This window comes from Sinocyclocheilus rhinocerous, unplaced genomic scaffold, assembly GCF_001515625.1.
Source record: "Sinocyclocheilus rhinocerous isolate Xijiao unplaced genomic scaffold, SAMN03320098_v1.1 scaffold140, whole genome shotgun sequence".
Classification (NCBI taxonomy): domain Eukaryota; kingdom Metazoa; phylum Chordata; class Actinopteri; order Cypriniformes; family Cyprinidae; genus Sinocyclocheilus; species Sinocyclocheilus rhinocerous.
The window spans coordinates 4,089,699-4,111,376 of NW_015642053.1; the positions used below are offsets into that span (position 1 = coordinate 4,089,699).

Consider the following 21,678-nt stretch of genomic DNA (forward strand, 5'->3'; position numbering starts at 1 on the left):
CCTTCCTTTTTGTCTTGATCAAGAAAGAGCCTGAATGGCGTGCACCTAATTTTGGCACCAATCATTTGAAATGACAGAAATGAAACTAAGAGGGATTTTTCAGAGCTTTTCCTTTGCATTCAGAGGCATGCGAATAGTGGTCATATCATATATTGGCATTTTGAAGTGTAACTTTCAGTTTGTATGATTATAAACGAAGAAGCTGTCCTGCCCTGCAACCTCTGCTTTGAATGCCTTTTGTCCTGACTGACTTTTTGAAAGACATGAGTTGAAATCAAAGGACATGTTTATAACTTCCATTATGCAAATGTTCTCTACTACACTGATTTTGGCGGAGAGATCAAACAAGGGAATATCTAAAAAGCTGCAGTGCTCAACACAAATCAGAGTGCTTGTCTTTGATTTCCTTCAGTGCGTCGTTTCCCGGAAAATTCTAGAGAACGTCTCATTGTCATCTGCCTGGATATTTGCACAGTTGCGTTTGTCTTATTTCGGTTTCAGCTTTAGCTCTAAAGTCTCTTGTGTTGAACCACAGTGCTTGAAAATCTGGTTAAAACCATCCAATTAGTGCTTAACCTCATGCATCATGCGATTTATTTGATCTCTCAAACAAAATTTATTGTATTTAAGAGATTACAGTATGTAATCTCTCTCTTTCCTCTCTCTCTCCCTCACTCACACGCACACACACACAGAGGGAAATATTTTTTATGTTTTTCAAAATAAGTCACTTTTGCTCACCGAGGCTGCATTTAATATTGCGAAATATTATTAGATTTTGAAATAATCATTTTCAGGGTTTTTTCCCCATATATTTTAAAATGTAATTTATTCCTGTGATGGCAAAGCTGTATTTTCAGCAGCCATTACTCCAGTCTTCAGAGTCACGTGATCCTTCAGAAACTGTTCTAATATACTGATTTGGTGCTCAAGAAACAAGTCTTATTATTATAAACGTTGAAAACCGTTGTGCTGCTTAATATTATATATAATAAATATTATATGTAACCCTGGACCACAAAACCAGTCTTAAGTCGCTGGTGTATTTTTGTAGCAATAGTCAAAAATACATTGTATGGGTCAAAATTATTGATTTTTCTTTTATGCCAAAAATCATTAGGATATTAAATAAAGATCATGTTCAATGAAGATATTTTGTAAATTTCCCATTGTAAATATATTAAAACTTAATTTTTGATTAGCTATCTTGGCCAAATATTGTCCTATCCTAACAAACCATACATCAATGGAAAGCTTATTTATTCAGCTTATTTCGAAAAATTGACCCTTATGACTGGTTTTGTGGTCTAGGGTCACATATCTATAATTTATATAATAAAAAGTTATATTAGCAATATTAAGAATAAAATATTATGTATAATAAATATATTTTTAAAAATAATTATGTGATGCCTACATTTACTTGCAGCATTTCATATGACTAATTTATGTTTTTTTTATTGTTTCTTTTTTAAAACAAAATCGATTTTTTTATTTCTCAAAAACATTTTACTTGATGGGTGCTCATGACAATTCCCAACACATCATCACATGTGTTTTCCTCTATTTATATTTTCAGAATTATTTATACAGAGACATAATGTGGTGGTCACATTTTCAGATGTCAGTGGGATGGAGATATGATATATTAGTGGATTTGGTTGGTAATTATACAAAGCGTATAAAGACTAAAGCATAGATCCTAAACATAATGAATGGGTCAGATGATTCTTTGTACTGAATGTAAATAATTTCATAGCTTAATATTTTCTTTGCAGGAAAATCTCCAAGCATTTTTGTTGCTGTTTTGTAGTCTTGGCCAGTCTTATCCCATAGTGGTGTACTTTATCTGACTAAACATCTGATCTGACTTCATATACAGACTTAGGGATGCTCAAAGCTACCACTTTCCAGCAGAGGATGGTTTGGCCATTGTCCTCAAAGATGAATTGGCCTTGTGAAACCACATAGCGTGAGATAGCGGTATGACCATTTCAAATCAAGTCTCAGTATGACAGATCTGAAAAATGTTTTCTAGCTTATGTTTAGTGGAGGAAGAAATGTGTTCCATGTCTCTGAGTTGATTCATCACAGTGATGGTATAGTCTCTGTGTGTGTGTGTGTGTGTTTAGCCCTGATGTTAAGTGATTATGCTGAGCCAGGTGCATTAGAGGACTGTCGTCTGATGCCGGAGGGCTTGATAATGGTGTTTTGCATTTACCGCAGTGGAGCATTACATAGAGTCACTTATGCCACTGTCTTCTGGACATGTGGGCTGGTTTGCATTTGTGTAGGTGATTATGGTTTCTTTCGGTGTGTGAAATTCCAGAAATATCCCTTAACTTTTCATGTTTCATTTGAGGTTGCAGCAGTCATAGCTCTTTGCCTCATTTTATTGCTGTGCTGCATGATACAACAGATCAATCTTTTGAATACAAGGCATCTGTTGTCTTTGTGGATGAAATATTTATCTTGCCTTTTTGGAGAATGACGTGTCAACAGCCTGGTTTCTCATAGCTAGAAATTAGACAGTGGGAGGGAAGATTACAAAAAGTGCAATTAAACAATCTTATCTCTGCTCTCCAGTGAGCAACACAAACAGGTTTGGCTATGGGCATCGCCCTCGTCTACCCTCATGTTTTATGATTCGTCATATCGAAAAAATACCTTTCCCACTATTCGGACCAATGACTGCAAACCCCAAGCCGAAATGAAAATTAAATGAACAAGACGGAACAGGGGTGATTAAGAATAATGAAACCGTGTCTTCCTGAGTTATTGAATTTCGTCTAACATGCAGTCTCATTCAATTCAGTTCTGAGTGCCTGAAGAGGAGTGAATATACTCGTAATGAAGGTTACATGCCTCTGCTGTGCCCTATCACATAATAATTTTTGGCAATAGGATTTTTTAATCGATTCAGAAAAAACTGGAAAATAATGTCTGGTGACTCTTGTCTTACCCAACCTTTTTAAACAAGGCTGATTTGTTAACAAAAAGATTTGATGATTGATTCTAATGCCGGACAGGCATAACATTGGGACGAACCATGCTTTGCACTGGAAATAGTTCACAGGTGCTAGAGTGGCTCTGTACCATTTCAGGGGGACAGATGACCGACGTCTGCACTAAATGTCAGTGTAGAGCGGGAGGAATGACTTCTGTAAAACAGACGGTGGGGGCATTGACATTTCACTGTGCAGTGCCATACTCATGGTCATACAGCACTCTTTGATTGAACAGCATTGCTTTAAATGCACATCCTTGTCACAATACGGTTGTTTTTAATGCAGTCGTGTATGCTTGCAGTAGTGATGAGGCTCAAGTCACGTACACAACTGATGCATGAGGCTGTATGCTGGTGGAGAATCACTAAAAACACTAAACATATTGCCTTTTGTCCAGTATAGTGATTGCATGCCTTATTTGTTAAAAAATAAATAGGCACTTTTTTTACTATTTTCTTCAGGAGATGAAATCAATAATGAGTAGGATTCAGGGTAGTACGATGTAGGCACATTTTTCGGTCAGAAGCAAAAGCCACAAATGCAGCCTGACCATCATGAACAACATCTCTAGAATGTTTGTGTGCAACATTTGGAGAATTATTGAAGCCGCCGCCTGGGGCTTTGCTTATCAGTGTCACCTTCGTTGGAGAAAAGACACAGTATCAAGTGCTGATGGTATTACTATCCCTCCATCTTTTTTCAGATTTTTTTCCCTATTTCCTATTTTTCCCCACAGTGTTTTTTCCACCTTTTATTATTTCCCCCTATTTTTTCTGTTTTTTCCCCTCATTTTGACTTCATAATTTTTGCCACTCTACTCTGTATAATGACTATATAGAATATATGCATTATATTCATATCAAAACCTATTGCAATAGTATAAACAGTTAATACATAATCTAATATATTATGTATTTAATATTAATATTAAACATTAAAAATATCAAAATGTTAAATATTTCTAATAATAACAAATAGTATTGTTAATATTTTATTTTAAATTTTAGATATAATAGCCATCCAAGCTGTGTTGTTTAAATCAGACTAATGCTAATTTATTAGCACAGTCGTGTTAAAGAATAGAATATGTGACTGTGGTGGCCTTGTAGTGATTGTTGATAACTGCATCTATTTTAGGCTGCTATAGACAGGAAATTTTATATAGTCAGTATTATACAGTATTCCAGGCCTGCTGAGTACATGCTTTGGTTTTTCTGGGAGTATCCATTATTATGAAAAATGGAGAAGTTATAATAAAACTTTTTATCTCTGTGATAGGGCCATGTGTTATAAAGAATGTTTCTTTTTCAAGGGCATCAGCAATCTTCAGGCAAAGGGAACCAAGAGTTTTATCCTTTTAATATTAATTAAAGGTCATAGTATCAGCCCCAATATAAAACCAGTCTGGCTGGCTTACAGCCCAAGATGTAGGTTTAAGTGACAGAGAAACTGAGCTTTTGGTCTGCAGGATCGAAGCTATACTCTATCTAATGTTGAGTTTTCAATAGCTTTTAGTGATGATCATTCATTAATGATTGTTTGGTGGGTTATAGATATTAAGCATGTCAATTATATAACAATTGGCTTTAAACTATTGATATTTTAAAAGTTAGACGTCCTCAGCTATGCTATAATTAAACAGAGCCTTATTACTTAGCTTAATGAATGAGGTACAATCCTGTGTGACACAAATTGGTCAGGAAAGGACACATTATGCAGAGAGAGAGAGAGAGAGCTCGATGGAATGAGGACAGCACGGATGCATCAGCTCCTTCTCTAGTCTTGCAGAAAAGCAGCTCTGATCGGTCTGGAAAAAAAGAATGTTTCTGCCCATAATGAGAGCCTTGCAAACGGCCACAACCATTTGTGACTCTGAACACAGAGGCTCTGCTTCCACTTCATTCATCACACACTCACAAGGGAACCTTTAGTCTATGACAAATACTCGCCCTCTCTTTTCAAGTTGTGGGACTTTCCGAGAGTTCGTTAAATCACAAGTTCACACAAACCGATGTGTGCAAATGATACATGCATTGCTCAGAGAGATGCAGTAGTGTGCTCTGAAGAAATGGATCAATGCAGAGTCTTGAAGTAGAACTGTTCACTTGGCGTTTTCAAAGCAAAGACTTGCGTATCAGTGATCTGGAAATGAATCCCACATATTTGTTCTGTGTTTAGCTAAATGTGATGTCCAGGCATAGAAGGTCATGCTTCCTTTTCTCTAGCCTGTTGTCTGTAGCTATGGTTACATTTTGCAGCGCTTGGGGGAAAAATACTGACTCCTTTGAGGTAAATCGAATCTTTCCCAGTACAAGACAAGACAATTATGTTGCTTCTACTGTGAGAATGAGGCATTTTATGACCTATAATATGATGCAACTGATTGTAATTCTTTTCTGTTATTATTCAATTTGTGCAAGATAACGATAAAGATAGTTCTAAAAATGATTCTCAATGTTAACGAATAGTAGAGTCCACACCACAGCTATAACGATAAAGGCACAGAGAAACGATATCGTTGGAATCATTTTCAGAATGATTTTTTCCAGCTGATGAACGATACAAACACTGATACCCAATCAGAATCCATCCTGCTATAACAAGCTCGAGAATTTAAAGCGGCATATGCACGTGCGCTTAGAATAAACAGATGATATCGTCCGCTGGTGTGGACGCTAATATCGTTATATTTATAGTTATCGTTCTTGGTGTGAACAGGCCTTAAGAAAGCAGGAGATCTGTATGATATTGATTTTGACTGAGAGCTTTTAAAGTAAAAGTATTGACAGGTAACCAGTGCAGCAATGATAATATTGGACTGATAATCATATTTTCTAGACCTGGTTAGAACTCTGGATGCAGTGTTTTAAACAAACTGCAGCTTATTTATGGAGACAATCGGGCATCCAGCCAGAAGTGCATTACAATAATCAGGTCTCAAAGTTATGAATGCATGAGCTGACATTCTGCATCTAGTAAGAATATTCTGTAACTCTGATGTCTCTGAGGTGGAAAAATGCAGTGAGGTGCTCAATGGGTAAAACACCCTTTGCAGCAAGCCAAAATTCTGACCATTTGAAGGGTCATGTCCTAGAGATATTTAACAAAGGGTCATCGTGGTGTCTGATATACAGCAACAGTTGATTGCACATTTCCAATTTGCTTTCTAATGTTCTCTCTATCTTTTCAGTGAGGAAATCATTGCTGCTGTACTGTATAGGGGTATCAGATTGCAGAAATGTCTGCTTCCTATTCTGGCCACTGTGCTAAACAGATACCTGTGATTATGCTGGTTATTTTCTATAAGCCTGATAGCATATTCTAATCTGGCTTCTTCACCTATAGCTGGAAACAGTGTCATTTCCAGTTAGGAACTTTGCTGCTGTACCATGGGTGCAGCAGGCGCAATGATATTTTTGGTCTTAGTACACGATGTAACTACAGAAGAGTCAAGTTTAAATAGGAAAAATATAGAAACTCTTTGGTCATTTTTGAGCGAGATGCTAACGGTCTAATCCGATTCAATGATCTATGCTAAGCTACAGCTAAAAGTGCTACCGCCAGACCCGGAGATCGGCTGAATGGATTTGAAAACGGTAAAACTCAACTGTTTAACTAGGGGAGTTGGAAAATGAGCCTATTTTCAAAAATAGTGGAGTGTTCCTTTAAAAGAAGCATCATTAAGAAGAGTAATAAAAGTTGCATCCATGTCCTTGCTCACTCCATCAAGCTTTTCATTGCTTATAGACAAACATTAAGCAGTGAAGATTATTCTGGGACATTTATAGAGAATGTTGGTGCTGACAAAAATGTGGTTGGTTTATAATTAATTCATTAATGTAATTAATTAATTAATTAATTAGCAACAATGTAACAGAAAATGCGGTTTCAGAATGAGCAACCAGTCACCAGCTGACTATAATTGAACGCCCCTGATCTACATACTTGGTAACACTAACAGAGCAATGTCAAATTCAATTTCAAGCCTGTGAGAGTGACATGTCCTTTGAGCAGGCACTCAGAAGGTCTTCGTGGAATAACCAATGAAGTCAATTTCATAATCTATGTTTTAAAGAGCTAATCAGGTCATTGATGTTTCTCAGGAAGAACTGCATCAGATGGGTCAATGCAGAAGTGATTCTGAGTGGATTACCTTAATTGTACTTTTAAACATGAGCAAATCTTTAGGAGAAAAATTACAAGCTATGAAGTTTTTGAAGATTTATCTTTTTCTGTAAGATCAGTGGGTGCATTTATATCTCTCAGTATGCTTTGACAAGTCATTTTTACTAGGTATTTTTGTTCCCAGTGAGAAAACTTTTCTTTCTGTCATTTGTCAGGGCAAATTTCTCTGCTTGGTTCAAGACCTCATTTCCAATTATGATCAGCTGTAATTAATTTGCTGGTTTGTGAGTTAATTTACATAATTTCTACAGTGAATAATTTGTTAAAATTTTAGCTAGTGTTGGCACTGACAAGTCTTTGCTAGTCAGAATGAATTTCCCCCACATGCTAAGCTGTTCCTGGGTCTAAAACGTCCACACATGTGCAAAGTTCAGTGAGTACGTAATTGCAATTAATAGTTAACATAATTACTTAATTGCATTTTATGTTTGTATAGGATATAAGAGTTATTTTTGATCAGTTAAGCATCCAAAGTATTTTGAATTTGGCAATGAATTTTCTTCTAACTGATTTGGGACTTTGCTACTATTGAAAGTCTTTTCTTGTTCCTCGATAGTTCTTCAATAGTTCTTCAATAGTTCATTTGTAATTATAAGACTTAAAACAACATAAGACCATGGGTGGCTCCCCATTACCTTGTCTAGGTCAGTGTATGGAACATTTAAGATTTATATAATTGTATTATAAAATAAAAACATCTTTCCAGAAGTTATTCTTTATTTGTTAAAGGAAATCATCTAGAGAATCAACTCGTAACATAATTTTATAATTATTTATTGATTATTTATTTAGTAATGCATGATTAAATTTATTTTTATTGCATTTGTATTTTTTATTATAATTATATTGCAGGAAATAAATATAAATTCATTTAACTAGCTAGCTTTTTTAACAAGCTTATGCCTTAACCTTAAAACGGTGGTATTTCTGAAGTGTTTCATCGGGGCTGTATTGGTTTTTCATTTCCAGGATGGAAAATCATTCCATTAAATTTTAGTATTTTTGGCCAAAACGGCTTTGAGAGTTTTTAGCCCTTGTTTAATGTCTAACAGGAAAGTCCTAATGCTAGAAAGCGGGGATTTCGGCAGGGTTTAACATGAAGCCTACAGTAAAATCAATGAACAATCAATCTCAATTTCACATCAGTGAGATTTTTACAGCACTTCCCTGGGGCAAGGTTTTAAGAGCATTTCAAAGAAGAATAAAATAAGTTTGACCTTAACTCTAGCCTAAGACCCTACAAGTTTGTGTGTGCGTGCTTTCCATGTTGAGCTTGGTTTATGGCACTGCAATTATAAAGTATTATAGGTCTCGATTAAAATCCAGTTTTTGTCACACAACAGCATTGCAGATGTACCCTAGTTGGAAAGGACAGCTGCATCCACGAGGGTGTGGGACATGGATGCATCTATGTATTTCTCAGTGATGGACTGGCTTTGTCTTGCATAATTGTTATGGAGATGCCACTGATGTAGTAAAGGCAGTGGGCCTGATGAGTAATAGCAGGTGATGGAGAGAGATGGATAAATTGCAGATGGTGCTTTTTGGCTGTCAACAAAGCCAGGCTGTTTTCCGAGAGAAGATCTGTTAGCACAAATGAGAGCATGCCACAGCTCTCTCCCTTCCTGCCATGCTCTCTCACGGCATCTCACTTTTGCTCTCTCCCTGTCATGCTTTGTCATTTTATTTTCTCAGTTCCTCTCCTTGCGTTTGCTCGCTTTCTCACTCACGCACACATGCCCAAACATGCTAGTTGAAGGGGATGAAGGAAAGCAAATAGCTTCATATCAGTATTTAAATTAAGATATAATTAATGGACTCGTAAATATGTGGAAGTTTCACCCCCAGAAATGGGCCATTCTGGTACAAATGTCATCTGCATTTGATGAGAGTGCAGCTTCACAATGATATCAACCAGCTCGACAGGCAGAATTAACAGCTTGCATCCCTGCCCTTTTAATCCTGCACTTTTCTGACTAAAATCAAAGCAATTTAGATGCAACTTTTCTTTATTTTGTACTAAACTCACATAATTCTGTAACACTTCACAATTTGCTCTCATTTAGTTAATGCGTTAGAACTAAGATTGAGCAATATATTTTATATCTTTGTTGATGTATATAATGTATATAAAAATACAATTGTTCATTCATGTTAGTTCAGTTCATAAAATGACAATGTTCATGAACTATTATCAGTTCATTAACTATTATTAACAGATTTAACTTTTGATTTAAATTATGTATTGTAAATGTTGAAATTAGCATGATTAAAGGAATACTTTACCCAAAAATGAAAATGTTGTCATCATTTACTCATGCTCATGTCGTTCCAAACCTGTATGCGTTTCTTTCTTATGTTGAACATAAAAAAAGGTATTTTGAAGAATGCTGGTAATCAAAACAGTTGATGGTCCCCATTGACTTCTATAGTATTTCTTTCCCTACTATGGAAGGCAGTGGGGACCAACAACTGTTTGGTTAATCAAAAATCTTCAAAATATCTTCTTTTTTGTTCAACATAAGAAAGAAACTTATACAGGTTTGGAACGACATGAGAGTAAATGATGACAAAATTTTCATTTTTGGGTGAACTATTCCTTAACGTAGAAGTATTGTTCATTGTTAGTTCATGTTAACTAATGTAGTTAACTAATGTTAGTCCATGTTAGTTAAGTGCATTAACTATTATTAACAGATTTAACTTTTGATTTAAAAAAATGTACAAGTAAATGTTGAAATTACCATTAAGATTGATAAAATGTAGAGTATTGTTCATTGTTAGTTCATGTTAACATAGTTAACTAATGTTAACAAATTAGTCCTTATTGTGAACTTTTACCAGTGCTTCTTCCATAGTTAAAATTTTTCTTGTTAGCCTGTAATGTTTAATACAATAGGCCATCGTAATTCACAATAAAAGAGAATTTAAAAACGCATAATAAAGAATAAATGCACAAGAACAAGCATTTTATTTTTATTATTATTAATCATTTTTGCTTTGTTTACAATGTTCTGAGTTATAAATTGTTGCCTCATTTAGTTAATCCAAGAAAGATAAACATTCTGCATTATTATTGCACTATTTATTATTTTTATTATTATTATTTCTTGGTACTTAGCTTGTTCTGTTTAATGTTTTTAACAACCTATGAATGAGTTATCATAAAAGTGAAAGCACAAGTGCAATATAGAGATTGCAGAAATAAAGGAAGCTGCAATTTTTTTCTTTTTACTTATCAGTCCTCTCCACATTAGATTATATAGCACAGGTGATCTTATTTTGGATGTACAGCATAAATCATAAGGGTACTAAGAGTGAACTATAAATGGAGTTAAATAGTTTACTCAGAAATTGCACACCACTACAAAATGGCCTCAACTCATTTATAATAAACTACGTATAGGGAATACCAACTGATTTGAACTCTGATTTTTTTAGTTTTTTTAACATTTCTCTTCTAGAAGTTGGAAGAGGCAGTTGTTTACCTGAATATGTTTATTTAGTCAAAGACAGTTCACTTAACTTTTCAACTAATCTTACCTCTCCAGTATCTCTCCTTTCATCCACATGCACATTTAGTTACATGGGTTGGTGTCACTCACGTTTTGCAGAGATGATCAGATCGTATTGTCAAGAGAAGCCTTGACGTGAGCAGTGTGCTCAGCTTTGATAATTTCATTATAAATGTGGTCGCGGTGGGATCAGCCATAACAGTCCTCAAGTGGTGATTAATAGAAAAGATAATGAGTGATTAATTACCGTGGTGCCATCAGGGCCCATTTGAGCGGAAGTCATTGAAGAGACCTCTTTGTGTCAGTGCTGAATAGACACCCCCACAGAGACAGCGTTGTCGGCCCCATATGTGCACCGTCAAGGACGTCGCCACCTTCTTGTATTTTAGGTTTGTCATGGACACAGGATGAAGTTCATTCTATGATTTCTGAGGTTGAACTGACTTTCAGAGATTCATAATAAAACACTGATGTATGTGTTTGGTGACATGATGTTATTGGCCCAATTATCATCTGTTTAAAATCTTTTAGAGAACTTATTAATCTGAATGCCTTTCTGAGAGACTGTTGATATTTAATCAAAATAAACTTGCATTGTATTTAAGGTATCAGTTTATGCTCTACCCTGGGAATCGAACCCATGACCTTGTCATTGCTAGCGCCATGTTTCCACAGTTTGAGCTACAGGAAGGCTTGCCTATAATGACGTGTTTTAATTGCCAAATTACAGTATCGTTCAATATAGATGCTTGTTCAGAAGCACCGTCTTTCATGTTCATTTTTCAGAATCAGATTGAGTTTTGAAGATCTGTTGCAGTGGTTGAAGATTCATGATCTTGAAAGCATTCAGTGATCTGTCTAACTCTGTAATGATACATGTTGCCATTGTTAGAAGATTAGTTAGCATGTGGAAAGCTTGCAGATGAGTAAGTAGTACACAGTGTGTTCATAGGAATCGAATGTTCACTTCAGTTCATTGAGTGCAAAGATTCTTAGTTTGCCTCCTTTTAACCATTAGTCACTTTTGAGTGCTATAATCAAGGCACTTAAAGGCATGCACTAGTGTTCCCATTTTATGTGTTCTTTTTGTAGTGAATTCTATACAAAGAGAAGTACTGCTATTTACCACTGGGTTTTTTTTTTAAGTTGTTTTTTTTCTCTCTTTGAGATAACCATTTACCATGTTCCTGCTGGTTTGAAAAAAAAATATTTTTGTTTCCAATTAAGGATTTATTTATTTATTTTTAATCATGAGATTGTCTTTTGAACATTACCCTAAAATATAATATAAACTCATATTTTATTACTTTTATTTTACTTTTATTACTTTATTCAGTTTGAACCAGCTCTAAACAGTCATTTGTTTGTGATTCAGGGGAATCAGTTGTGTTGTTTGTTGTATATCAGAAACACTGCTTGTAATTCCATATAGAAGTAGTTGCACTACATTTCAAAAAGTCTGTAAAAGTTTTTTGTATGTTTTTGAAAAACATCTCTAATGCTCTCCAAGGCTGTATTTATTTATTCAAAAATACAGTGAAAACCGTAATATTGTGAAAAACTATTTTACTATTATACTAAATACTATACTATATACTAAAACTATTATTAGCATTTTTCTATTTTAATGTTTTAAAATGTAATGTATTCCTCTGATCCCCAAAGCTGAATTTTGATCCTTCATTCTAATATGTTGATGTGCTGATCAAGAAATGATTCTTATTATTTTCAATTGTATTGTACTTTTTTTTTTCGGGATTCTTTGAATAGAAAGGTCAGAAAAGAACAGCATTTATTTTAAATACTTTTAAATAAACCAGTGACAATGACAGTACCTCAGCTGTTGTCTTTCGTTATGGGACACAATTAGAGTTTAACTCAGCACTCTTCTCTCCATCACAAATCCAATAGCAATCAGCCTCGTCCTTGGTACCCAAATCAGCCTGCATTTAGATATTGATTGACCGTCGTGAGGACCACTCCATGTTTTAACTCTTGATTATCCAGAGATGATAGAGGCATCACCTGCGACTTCTCCATCTCTCTGAAGTGAGAGAAGCTGATTTGGAGTGTTCTTTTAAGTACAACGTCTTTCAAAGTTTGTTTCCAGGGCAGAAGCTTTCGTTTTCTACATACCTGATGAAGTGTTGTTCATTATTGTTTGATGTTATTGTTGGTAATGAAATGAAATGAGACATTTAAGCAGTGCTTAGGTATTATTAAGATGCCTATTGAATGTTTCACTGGAAAGGTATTTTAATTGTTCCTTGTGGGATACTCTAACTGGCATAGTCCTGTATGATTGAACGCTCTGTATTGCACTGTATTGATCTTTTGTATCAATGTCACACCTGCAGATGCTCATGAATGCTCGCTCTCTTTCATTCAGTGACATCATATGCAGTCTGATTACAGATGAGAAGTCGGTATTGATAAATATATTGATGTGACCTTCAGAAGTACTTCTGACCTGGTCCGTGTCATCTCCTCCTATATGCACAAGCAAGGAAAATTGTGCACCATGTGCACATGATAGATAAACTGTCTATCATAGAGGTAAAATAAGCAGTGTGCCATCGGTTATGGATGGGATTTTCTATGAAGGTTGTGAATTCTGCTTTTAGGGCGACCAGCCAGTCAGTCGAATGGAGAAATTACAGGGAATGCTTCATTAATTAAACTCCACCACTGGAATACTGATGCTCAAGCAATCAATGGCAAAATAATTGCTTGTCATGCATGTTGTGGCAAGAGAAATTTCCTTCCAATCTTTGCGGACATTTGATTAGCCAGGTCCTCCAAACTTTTTTATATGGAACAAATGAATTATTCAACCACCTGTTTCTGCCTGTGCTGGAAAACTGTGCTGTCAATGGCCTCTCTCTCTCACTTTCTGTCTTTCTCTATTCTTTTTTACACGTTCTCTTCTCTTTTCGTAATCTTTTTCCTTCCTCTTTATCTCAACATCCCTGCATACTGCCTCACAGTGTGTGTGTGTGTATCAGGGTGCTTTTTGGTTTTTCTGTTTTCAATAAATATCAGTCACTGAACTTTCTGTGAGTCATGTCACTTAAGCTGTCAGTCACCACTTTTAATCTTAAATCTGAGATTTTGACAAAGAAAACTGACATCTTAGAGTTGTTTGAAAGTATAAAGTATATTACTAATGTATCATACTTCCCCTCCCCCCCTCTTTCTTTCATCTCTTTTTGCTACAGCAACTGATGAGGGAAAGGCAGCAGATGGCCAGTCGCCCTTTTGCCTCGGTTGCGGTGACACTGGATGTGGGCGGCACTCAGATAGAACTGCTTCAGGGTGGAATCGAGGTTAGTTTGACCTTTAAACTTTGAACCAGTTAGGTTTACTTGGCTACCATTACTCAATGAAATGTTTGCCAATATACCGTATCAAATATCTGTGTGGAACGTATTTGTGTGTGTATATATGGCTCTGAAATAAATTTTCTTCCCTCATTTGAAACCACAGTTTTTCTAATCAGCTACTATTTAATTTAAAAATTAAAGCAAGTAATAAAAGTTCAAGTAAAATAAAAAAAGTCTTAGATATAATCTAGGGGAATGTTTTCATCACTGTGTGTGTATATATATATATAATGTACCTAACCTTCAGAACCAGCTTAATGAGGTTTCCAGTCTAAATAATGAGCAATACCAAGCAGAAACCTTTTGCAGTTTGACAGCTCTAATTTAAGTGCATCGCGATTCATGGCTGTTACACAACAGACTCGCTCGCACGCAGACCTGTGAAAGCAGATGTACCTGCCGCTCAGCAGAGATGTTCAAAACACTCTCCAGAATCCATTAGTGTAGAGTGGAATGGTGCTCAGTGAGCATTATGGGATGTTGGAGGACACGCCACAAATGAAGAGAGCAGAAAACAACATACTCGTCAATCCTCCAGCTGAACGCTGTTCATCATGGATCTTTTTAAACAAACTTTAGCTTCACACTTACGAGCGCATGGCTCTCATTTATGGGGACATCAGCCTTGTGAGAAGAGCCACTTAAGTTCTGTAAAATTGCGTCCACAAGCCAGCTGTTGAGAATTGAAGTTTGCTAACAGAAGTTGTTTTGATAATCAACATTTTGGCTTCAGATAGTAAAGTACCTACATATCTTATTTTTCTTATTTTGCACACTGTACGGTGAGAGTCTGTTAGCTCAAAAGCTCCTTACTTTACTGAATGTACTCTCAGAACATGTCGTTCCTTTTATGAGATACTGTTGAGTCTCATCACTTTTTAAAGGTGCTGTGTGTAGGATTGACACCGAGTGGTTGAACTAGGTATTGCAGTCCAAATTAAAAATATTGGAGAGGGTTTTTTCACCCGGACCCTCCTCCTCTGACTTGACGCATACACAGGTTGCCAGATTGACGACACCAACAGGAACGAGCGCACTTGTGTCACCTTTGTAGTGGAAACAGAGACACCTTTTGAGACTGGATTCCTTCTGTTCACTTCTCAGCCTCAGAGGTTTAATTTCGACCAGCACAAATCTTCCAAGCAGTTGCCACTAATGCACAGGCTCACCTCAGGAGGCCCATTATGAGCCGCCACCTTTCTATTTAATCTCAGAGCTCATTCCCTCAAAGCTTTGCTTGCAATAGCATTTCAAGTTTGTATTCAAAATTAGCCAGGGACTGTTTTAATGAAACACAATCAAACCCAAAAACAAATGCTCAGTAGTGGATCTAAATTCTCTGCCATTTTGTCCACAGTGGCTTTCTGAGCTTTTCTTCTACGTGCTTCTCTACTATGTTTCTGTTGATTATTTTTAGCATTTGGAGACATCATGGTATGAAATCCTTAAGCATATATTTAGGTTTAGTCTTATGGCATATGTGGCCCCTCATATTGCTCTTCCCCAGCCTTCATCATGTGCTTGGTGATCAACATTGACACTTCTTGGAGTCTGTTGAGGCAGATCCAGATGTTGGCCCCACTATGCTGGGATCTGGCAGCAGCTGAAGGTGAAAGGAGGGAAATGAGAGCAATTCTGTTCTATAAAGGTTAATGAGACAGCATCTGGTGCTGTTGAATTGTTTAGCATAACCTGCTAATAAAAAAAGAGGACAATCCAGACAGTTCAGCATAGTAATATGTGCCTGTAGCTCAGCTTTTGTCTGTAGTTATTGCAGATTAGCTCACCCAAGACAGATGTTAATAGCAGATTTAACCAAGGTTCGTTTGAGCCGTTACTGTGCAGTAGCTGTGAAGTTTATAGGCCCATTGCAGTATTATTAATAGTAAAAGAGAATTATGACAGAAATTTATTAGTAGAAAAGGGGGAATGGGATTAGGATATGACATGGATTTGAACCTACACATCTAGCTTCAGTGCCACAACTCAGTACTGCATGTCTATCCAAAAATCCATTTAATTGTTTACTCACCACTTTGTGTGTGTGTGTGTGTGTGTGATCTAGACGTTTTCAGGAAATTCAAAAAATAGGCTGAATGTCTCTGTTTTTCATTAAATTATTATTATATAACGTCTTGTCTATCATCTCTGGAAATATCTTGGTAAAATTCACTTGTTTAGTGCAGAAAAATAGTGATTTATTGTGGCAAGCAGAAAAGAATGTGTTTTTCTCTAGTTTGCTAACACACACACACACACACATATATACACATAAACACACACACACACACACACAATGAAAGCCAGTAGGGACCAGTGTCGGTCTGGATACCATTTACTTTTATTGTTCAGACAAAAACAGTTGAAATATTCTTCATTTTGTTTTCTACAGAAGAAAGAAAGTCATACAGGTTTGTAATGACAAGAGTGTGAGGGTGAGGGTGAAGTATTAATAGAATTTAGTTTTTGGGGGAACTATTCCTTTTAAGTTTATTTTTTTATTTTTTGCAAGATTATTTATAGAAAAATGAAGAGATGATGGGCAGAAAAGAAAGAAATGGGGTATACCTAGGGGTGTAATAGTATACATAATTGATGGTTCGGTATGTACTATGGCTATGTCTTTAAATAAAAAAGTCTGTTATCACTGCTACATCTAGCTGCTATTTGCACTGTAGTTTATTGTGCTGTTGTAAATGGGGGAAAATGTTTTAAAAGTATTTTTTGTCAGAATTATTGTACTCCGTGAAGTCTGTGAAGTTTAACGGAGACTCGCTTAATGTCAGGATGAGCCTTTTTTGCAAAATGAAAATGTCTTTCCAGCATTTACAGATATGGACACAACCATAAATATAAGTTATGTGCTGTGGAAAACATGTCTCTAATGCATTAAACAGCACATGCATCTGACAGGAGTGCAAGCTGCTTTAAACTCTATGCTTATGAATTTGTTTGAAGTGCTTAAGCTTGTCTTATGTTTAGGACAACTCCGATTGTGCCGTTTTCCTCTCTGTTCATTTTTAAATGTGTTTGAAGCATTGTATTTTTCTATATATCCATATATAGTTTCTAAATACATTCCACACACACACACACACACACACAGAAGTTCTGTACATGCAGGAGATAAAATAACAATGCATTCACTTGGTACACATGTGTGTCGAATCAAAAGACCTGTACCAACATTTTTTTCAGTACAAATATGTGTACTGTTACACACCTAGACATAACATAGACAAGATTTGATCCTTCCTGCACACCGTCCCGCATGATTTTTGCAATATAATGACAGGACTGCTTCTGTAATCTCTACAATCTCTACAGTCCGTTTTCATCTGTCACAGGTCATGTTTAGGCCACTCTGGCTGTGCGTTAGGCTGGACTGGTCTGGTTTGTGTTGGGCTTGACTGGACTGAAGAAAAAATTGTTGTGCATCGAGGTCAGCAGAAGTGCATTATGAAGCCAGTGTGAGGCCGGCCCTTTTTAAATGGTGCAGATGACACAGATGCTGCTCTGCCACCATGGCCAGCGCACAACATATGGGCCCGTTAACAGTTTCAGAGTATGATGGATGGAGGCTGTCACCAGGCAACAAAGAGAGGGCTGTTTAAATTACACTGTGTACGTAGCCGTTCATGTGTTTGAGAGTGCTCAATAGTGAGCTCTTATCTACAGACCAGCGCTGTATGCTCCCTGTCACTGTGAATGCTGCTATTAGCCATGCAAATGAGATGCTCCGCAGGCCGTTAAAAGCTGGCGAAACATATAGATGAAGAGGACTGTCCTGTTGCTTTATGGCTTTGTTTGCATTTCCATTTTCATTCTATGCTGCTTAATACTCACAGCAGCAGCAGCAGCAGCTTATCGGCTGCATCTTCAGCAGCAGATATTGCGATACATATTTTTAAATGTGTTAAGAGGTGACCAAAACAGAGGAAATTAGAGTTGGGTGGAATAAAGACACGGATGGAGGCTGTCACCAGGCAACAAAGAGAGGGCTGTTTAAATTACACTGTGTACGTAGCCGTTCATGTGTTTGAGAGTGCTCAATAGTGAGCTCTTATCTACAGACCAGCGCTGTATGCTCCCTGTCACTGTGAATGCTGCTATTAGCCATGCAAATGAGATGCTCCGCAGGCCGTTAAAAGCTGGCGAAACATATAGATGAAGAGGACTGTCCTGTTGCTTTATGGCTTTGTTTGCATTTCCATTTTCATTCTATGCTGCTTAATACTCACAGCAGCAGCAGCAGCAGCTTATCGGCTGCATCTTCAGCAGCAGATATTGCGATACATATTTTTAAATGTGTTAAGAGGTGACCAAAACAGAGGAAATTAGAGTTGGGTGGAATAAAGACACCAAAATGAAATAAGGGAAAGAATGTGGTCATAAAAATATTAGATAATCACCAGTTGGCCACATAGAGTGATACAAGGAAAACCAGTGAATGAAATATTTACAGTATAAATACGTTAAACAGACACGTTGGCGAGACAAGACGACATGGCCCATAAAGTGTCTCTCATCAGCCTGTTTGCCTCGGTGTCTAATTTGAATGTGGCTCAGTGGCGCTGAGCTGTTTTCATCAGGTTAGTCAATGCAGGAGAGTGGGATGGAGTTGGACCTCAATTAGTTGTAAATTAGCAGGGCTGTACGAGAGACATCTGTTTTCTGGCTAGTTCATGTCTTTTTATAGCCTTCTTGTTTTCTCCCGAGACAAAACGTGCAAGTCTTTCATGAATGTTCAGTTCTCTGGATTTGTCCCTCTTTTTCATGTTCAAAGGTGTGTTTTTGAGTTTACTTTTTAGGTTTGAGGTTTATTCATGAGCAGGGCTATTGATGTGCATGATCTTGGGCGAAAGCTGAAAGATTTTTGCTTTTTCTGAAGAAAATGTGACACACTATAACTATTTATGAGTTGGTCTGACAGCTTTCCCAGAGTATAAACTACTGTTCAAACGTTTGGGGATGGTAAGTTTTGTTTTGTTTTGTTCTCCTCATATGGCACAAATTCATAAAATACAGTAAAAACAGTAATGTTGTGAAATATTAAATAACTGTTTTCTATTTTAATGTTTCTGTGATGCAATGCTGAATTTTCAGCATCATTACTCCAGTCTTCAGTGTCACATGATCCTTCAGAAATCATTCTAATATGCTGAGTTGGTGCTCAATAAACATTTCATATCATCAATGAAAACATTTGTGCTGCTTAATATTTTTGTGAAAACCATGATAAATTATTTTCATGATGAATAGAAATCTTTCAGCTACTTTAATAATCAGCATTATAAATCAATATTATAAATGCCTTTACTGTCACTTTTGATCAATTTAATGTGTCCTTGTTGAATACGTTTCTAAGTATTTTCTTTAAAAATCTTATTGACCTCAAACTTTTGGGATTTTTTTATATGTATTTATAATACCATGGTCTTGCACACACATAGTCTATAGTATTCTCAAAACGCCATGATTTGAGCTAGCATTTATGTCTTCAGTGTAAACGGCGCAAGTTATGAATTTATGAAAACCTCTTAAATTACCTTCTCCAGTGCATTTTTGCAGCACGTGTGCTGTAATGTAATTCGCTGTAATCTCGTTTTTCAAACAAACCTCAGTTTACCTTGCTAGTACGACTCTAAACGGTATTGTTATTCATTAACTGCATCATAGCAATGCTTTCTAAATGGCCTGCAGTTGGGTTACTGTAATCTGTATAGTGCAAGGCTAATGTGAATGAGACGAATATCACTGAATCCGAAACCATAAGGGATGAGAGTAAGTGCATGAAAATGGATTTGTCTGATCGTTTGGAGTTGTTGGGAGGAATGAAGATCTTGTTAAATGGTTTATACGGTTTATACATTGAATACATTGTCCCCACAAACATATAACAGACTAATGAGAACCTTTTAGGGTCATTTTGGTATTACATGATGGATGTTTTATAGGAATTCTATAAATAGGATTCCTCCCTTTGTTGTATAAAGGAGTAATAAAATATGTAATTAATTACTTTATTTATTTCACAATATTCTATTTTATAATAAAATAATAATTTTATTTTACAATATTAAATTTTTTCCTGTGAGGATTTTTAAAAAATATATATACATTATAGAAAACATATTAAAAGACATGTACAGCAGTACACTCACAGAACAAATGTTAAAAGGAGGCAAATGTTACAAAGCTTTGAACATGTTTTTCTCTGTCATTTAAGTTAAAAGTACTTAAAAGTGTAAGGAAGTGGTCACCCCTTTGAGCGAGAGTCTATTGTAATGCATGTTTGGGTGTGAAATTGAAATAGATCTTTACATTATGGATAACTACCAAGCTCAGACAATAGCACTGGCCAGAAATGGATGCGTAAGTGTAGGGTTGAAAATGGAGATATGTAATTAAGTGTGATATTTAACATGAATCACTTAATTGGTGTGTTTTGCTAGAAATAATTAGGTTTGCTGTATCATTCAAAAGCAAGAGGATGCATTTGTGTATAAGGAGCAGAGTGAAGAGTCTTGAGGCTGCTGCGGTTTGTTTTGTCTATCACTTATGATAAATGGGGTGCTAAACCCCTATATTCTGGCTAGTAGAGCAAACATTTGTATCGACATACATCCTTATGGTTACATTTTACTCTGTGGTGTAAACTTAACCTTGTCCTTAAGATCTAAGTAGCAATAGAAGGATTTATCTCTACAGACTACAGACTGATTTTGATAAAGAAATAGCATGTGGTGTGAGGGAGAGAGAGAATCAATAGGAAAAACAATGATATTCTGCACACGGAGGAATAAGAGAGCTAGAAGGGAAGCTAGACGCCTCCTGCCACCCCCTGTCACTCAGAAACAATGGCTTTGAACTTTTTAAGTGCAGCACAAGTGGCCTCTTTTCCTCTCAAAGAGACAGATATTGCTCTGATAACAGCCTCTGTCTGCCGGGCTTGATGGACATCACTGTCAGCGCAAGCTTAATTTGACCTTTCACAAGCCCCTCCACGCCTGTGCCATCACGTTCCATGAGTTCTCTCACGAAATGAGAGAAAGCGATGGGCTTGGGCATTCTTTCATTTTAGAACTGAACACATTCGCTGTGATTTATATAGGTGAGAAAAAAAATCTTGCCAGAAAGGTTATGTATTTGGATAGTCTTTGGCGTGTATATTTATGCATTTGTTACCTCCTTTGTTATCTCTATCTATCTATCTGTCTATCTGTCTGTCTGTCTGTCTGTCTGTCGTTTAAAAGTTTGGGATCAGTAATATTTTTTATGTTTTCATCAAGGCTGTATCTATTTAATCAAAAAATACAGAAAAAAAAACTAATTTTGTGAAATATTATTGCAATTTAAAATAACATTTTTTTATTTTAATATCCTTTAAAATATAATTTATTCCTGTGAAGCAAAGCTGATTTTTCAGCATCATAACTCCAGTCTTCAGTGTCACATGATCCTTCAGAAATCATTCTTATATGCTGATTTATAATCAGTGTTGGAAACAGTTGTGCTGCTTAATTTTTTTTGGACCTGTGATACTTTTTTCAGGATTCTTTGATAAATAAAAAGTTAAAAAGAACA

The 21,678-nt window shown here is 36.2% G+C and overlaps 1 protein-coding gene across 2 annotated transcripts in view; it reads left to right on the top strand.

The window, feature by feature from the left end:
* Window positions 1–21,678, top strand: part of LOC107755548 (attractin-like protein 1) — a 98,863-nt gene that overhangs the window by 68,775 nt on the left and 8,410 nt on the right. For both annotated transcript variants that reach the window (XM_016572417.1, XM_016572418.1), the window contains one exon: window positions 13,927–14,034. In XM_016572417.1, coding sequence (XP_016427903.1) covers window positions 13,927–14,034 — 108 coding nt within the window. The remainder of the gene's footprint in view (window positions 1–13,926; window positions 14,035–21,678) is intronic.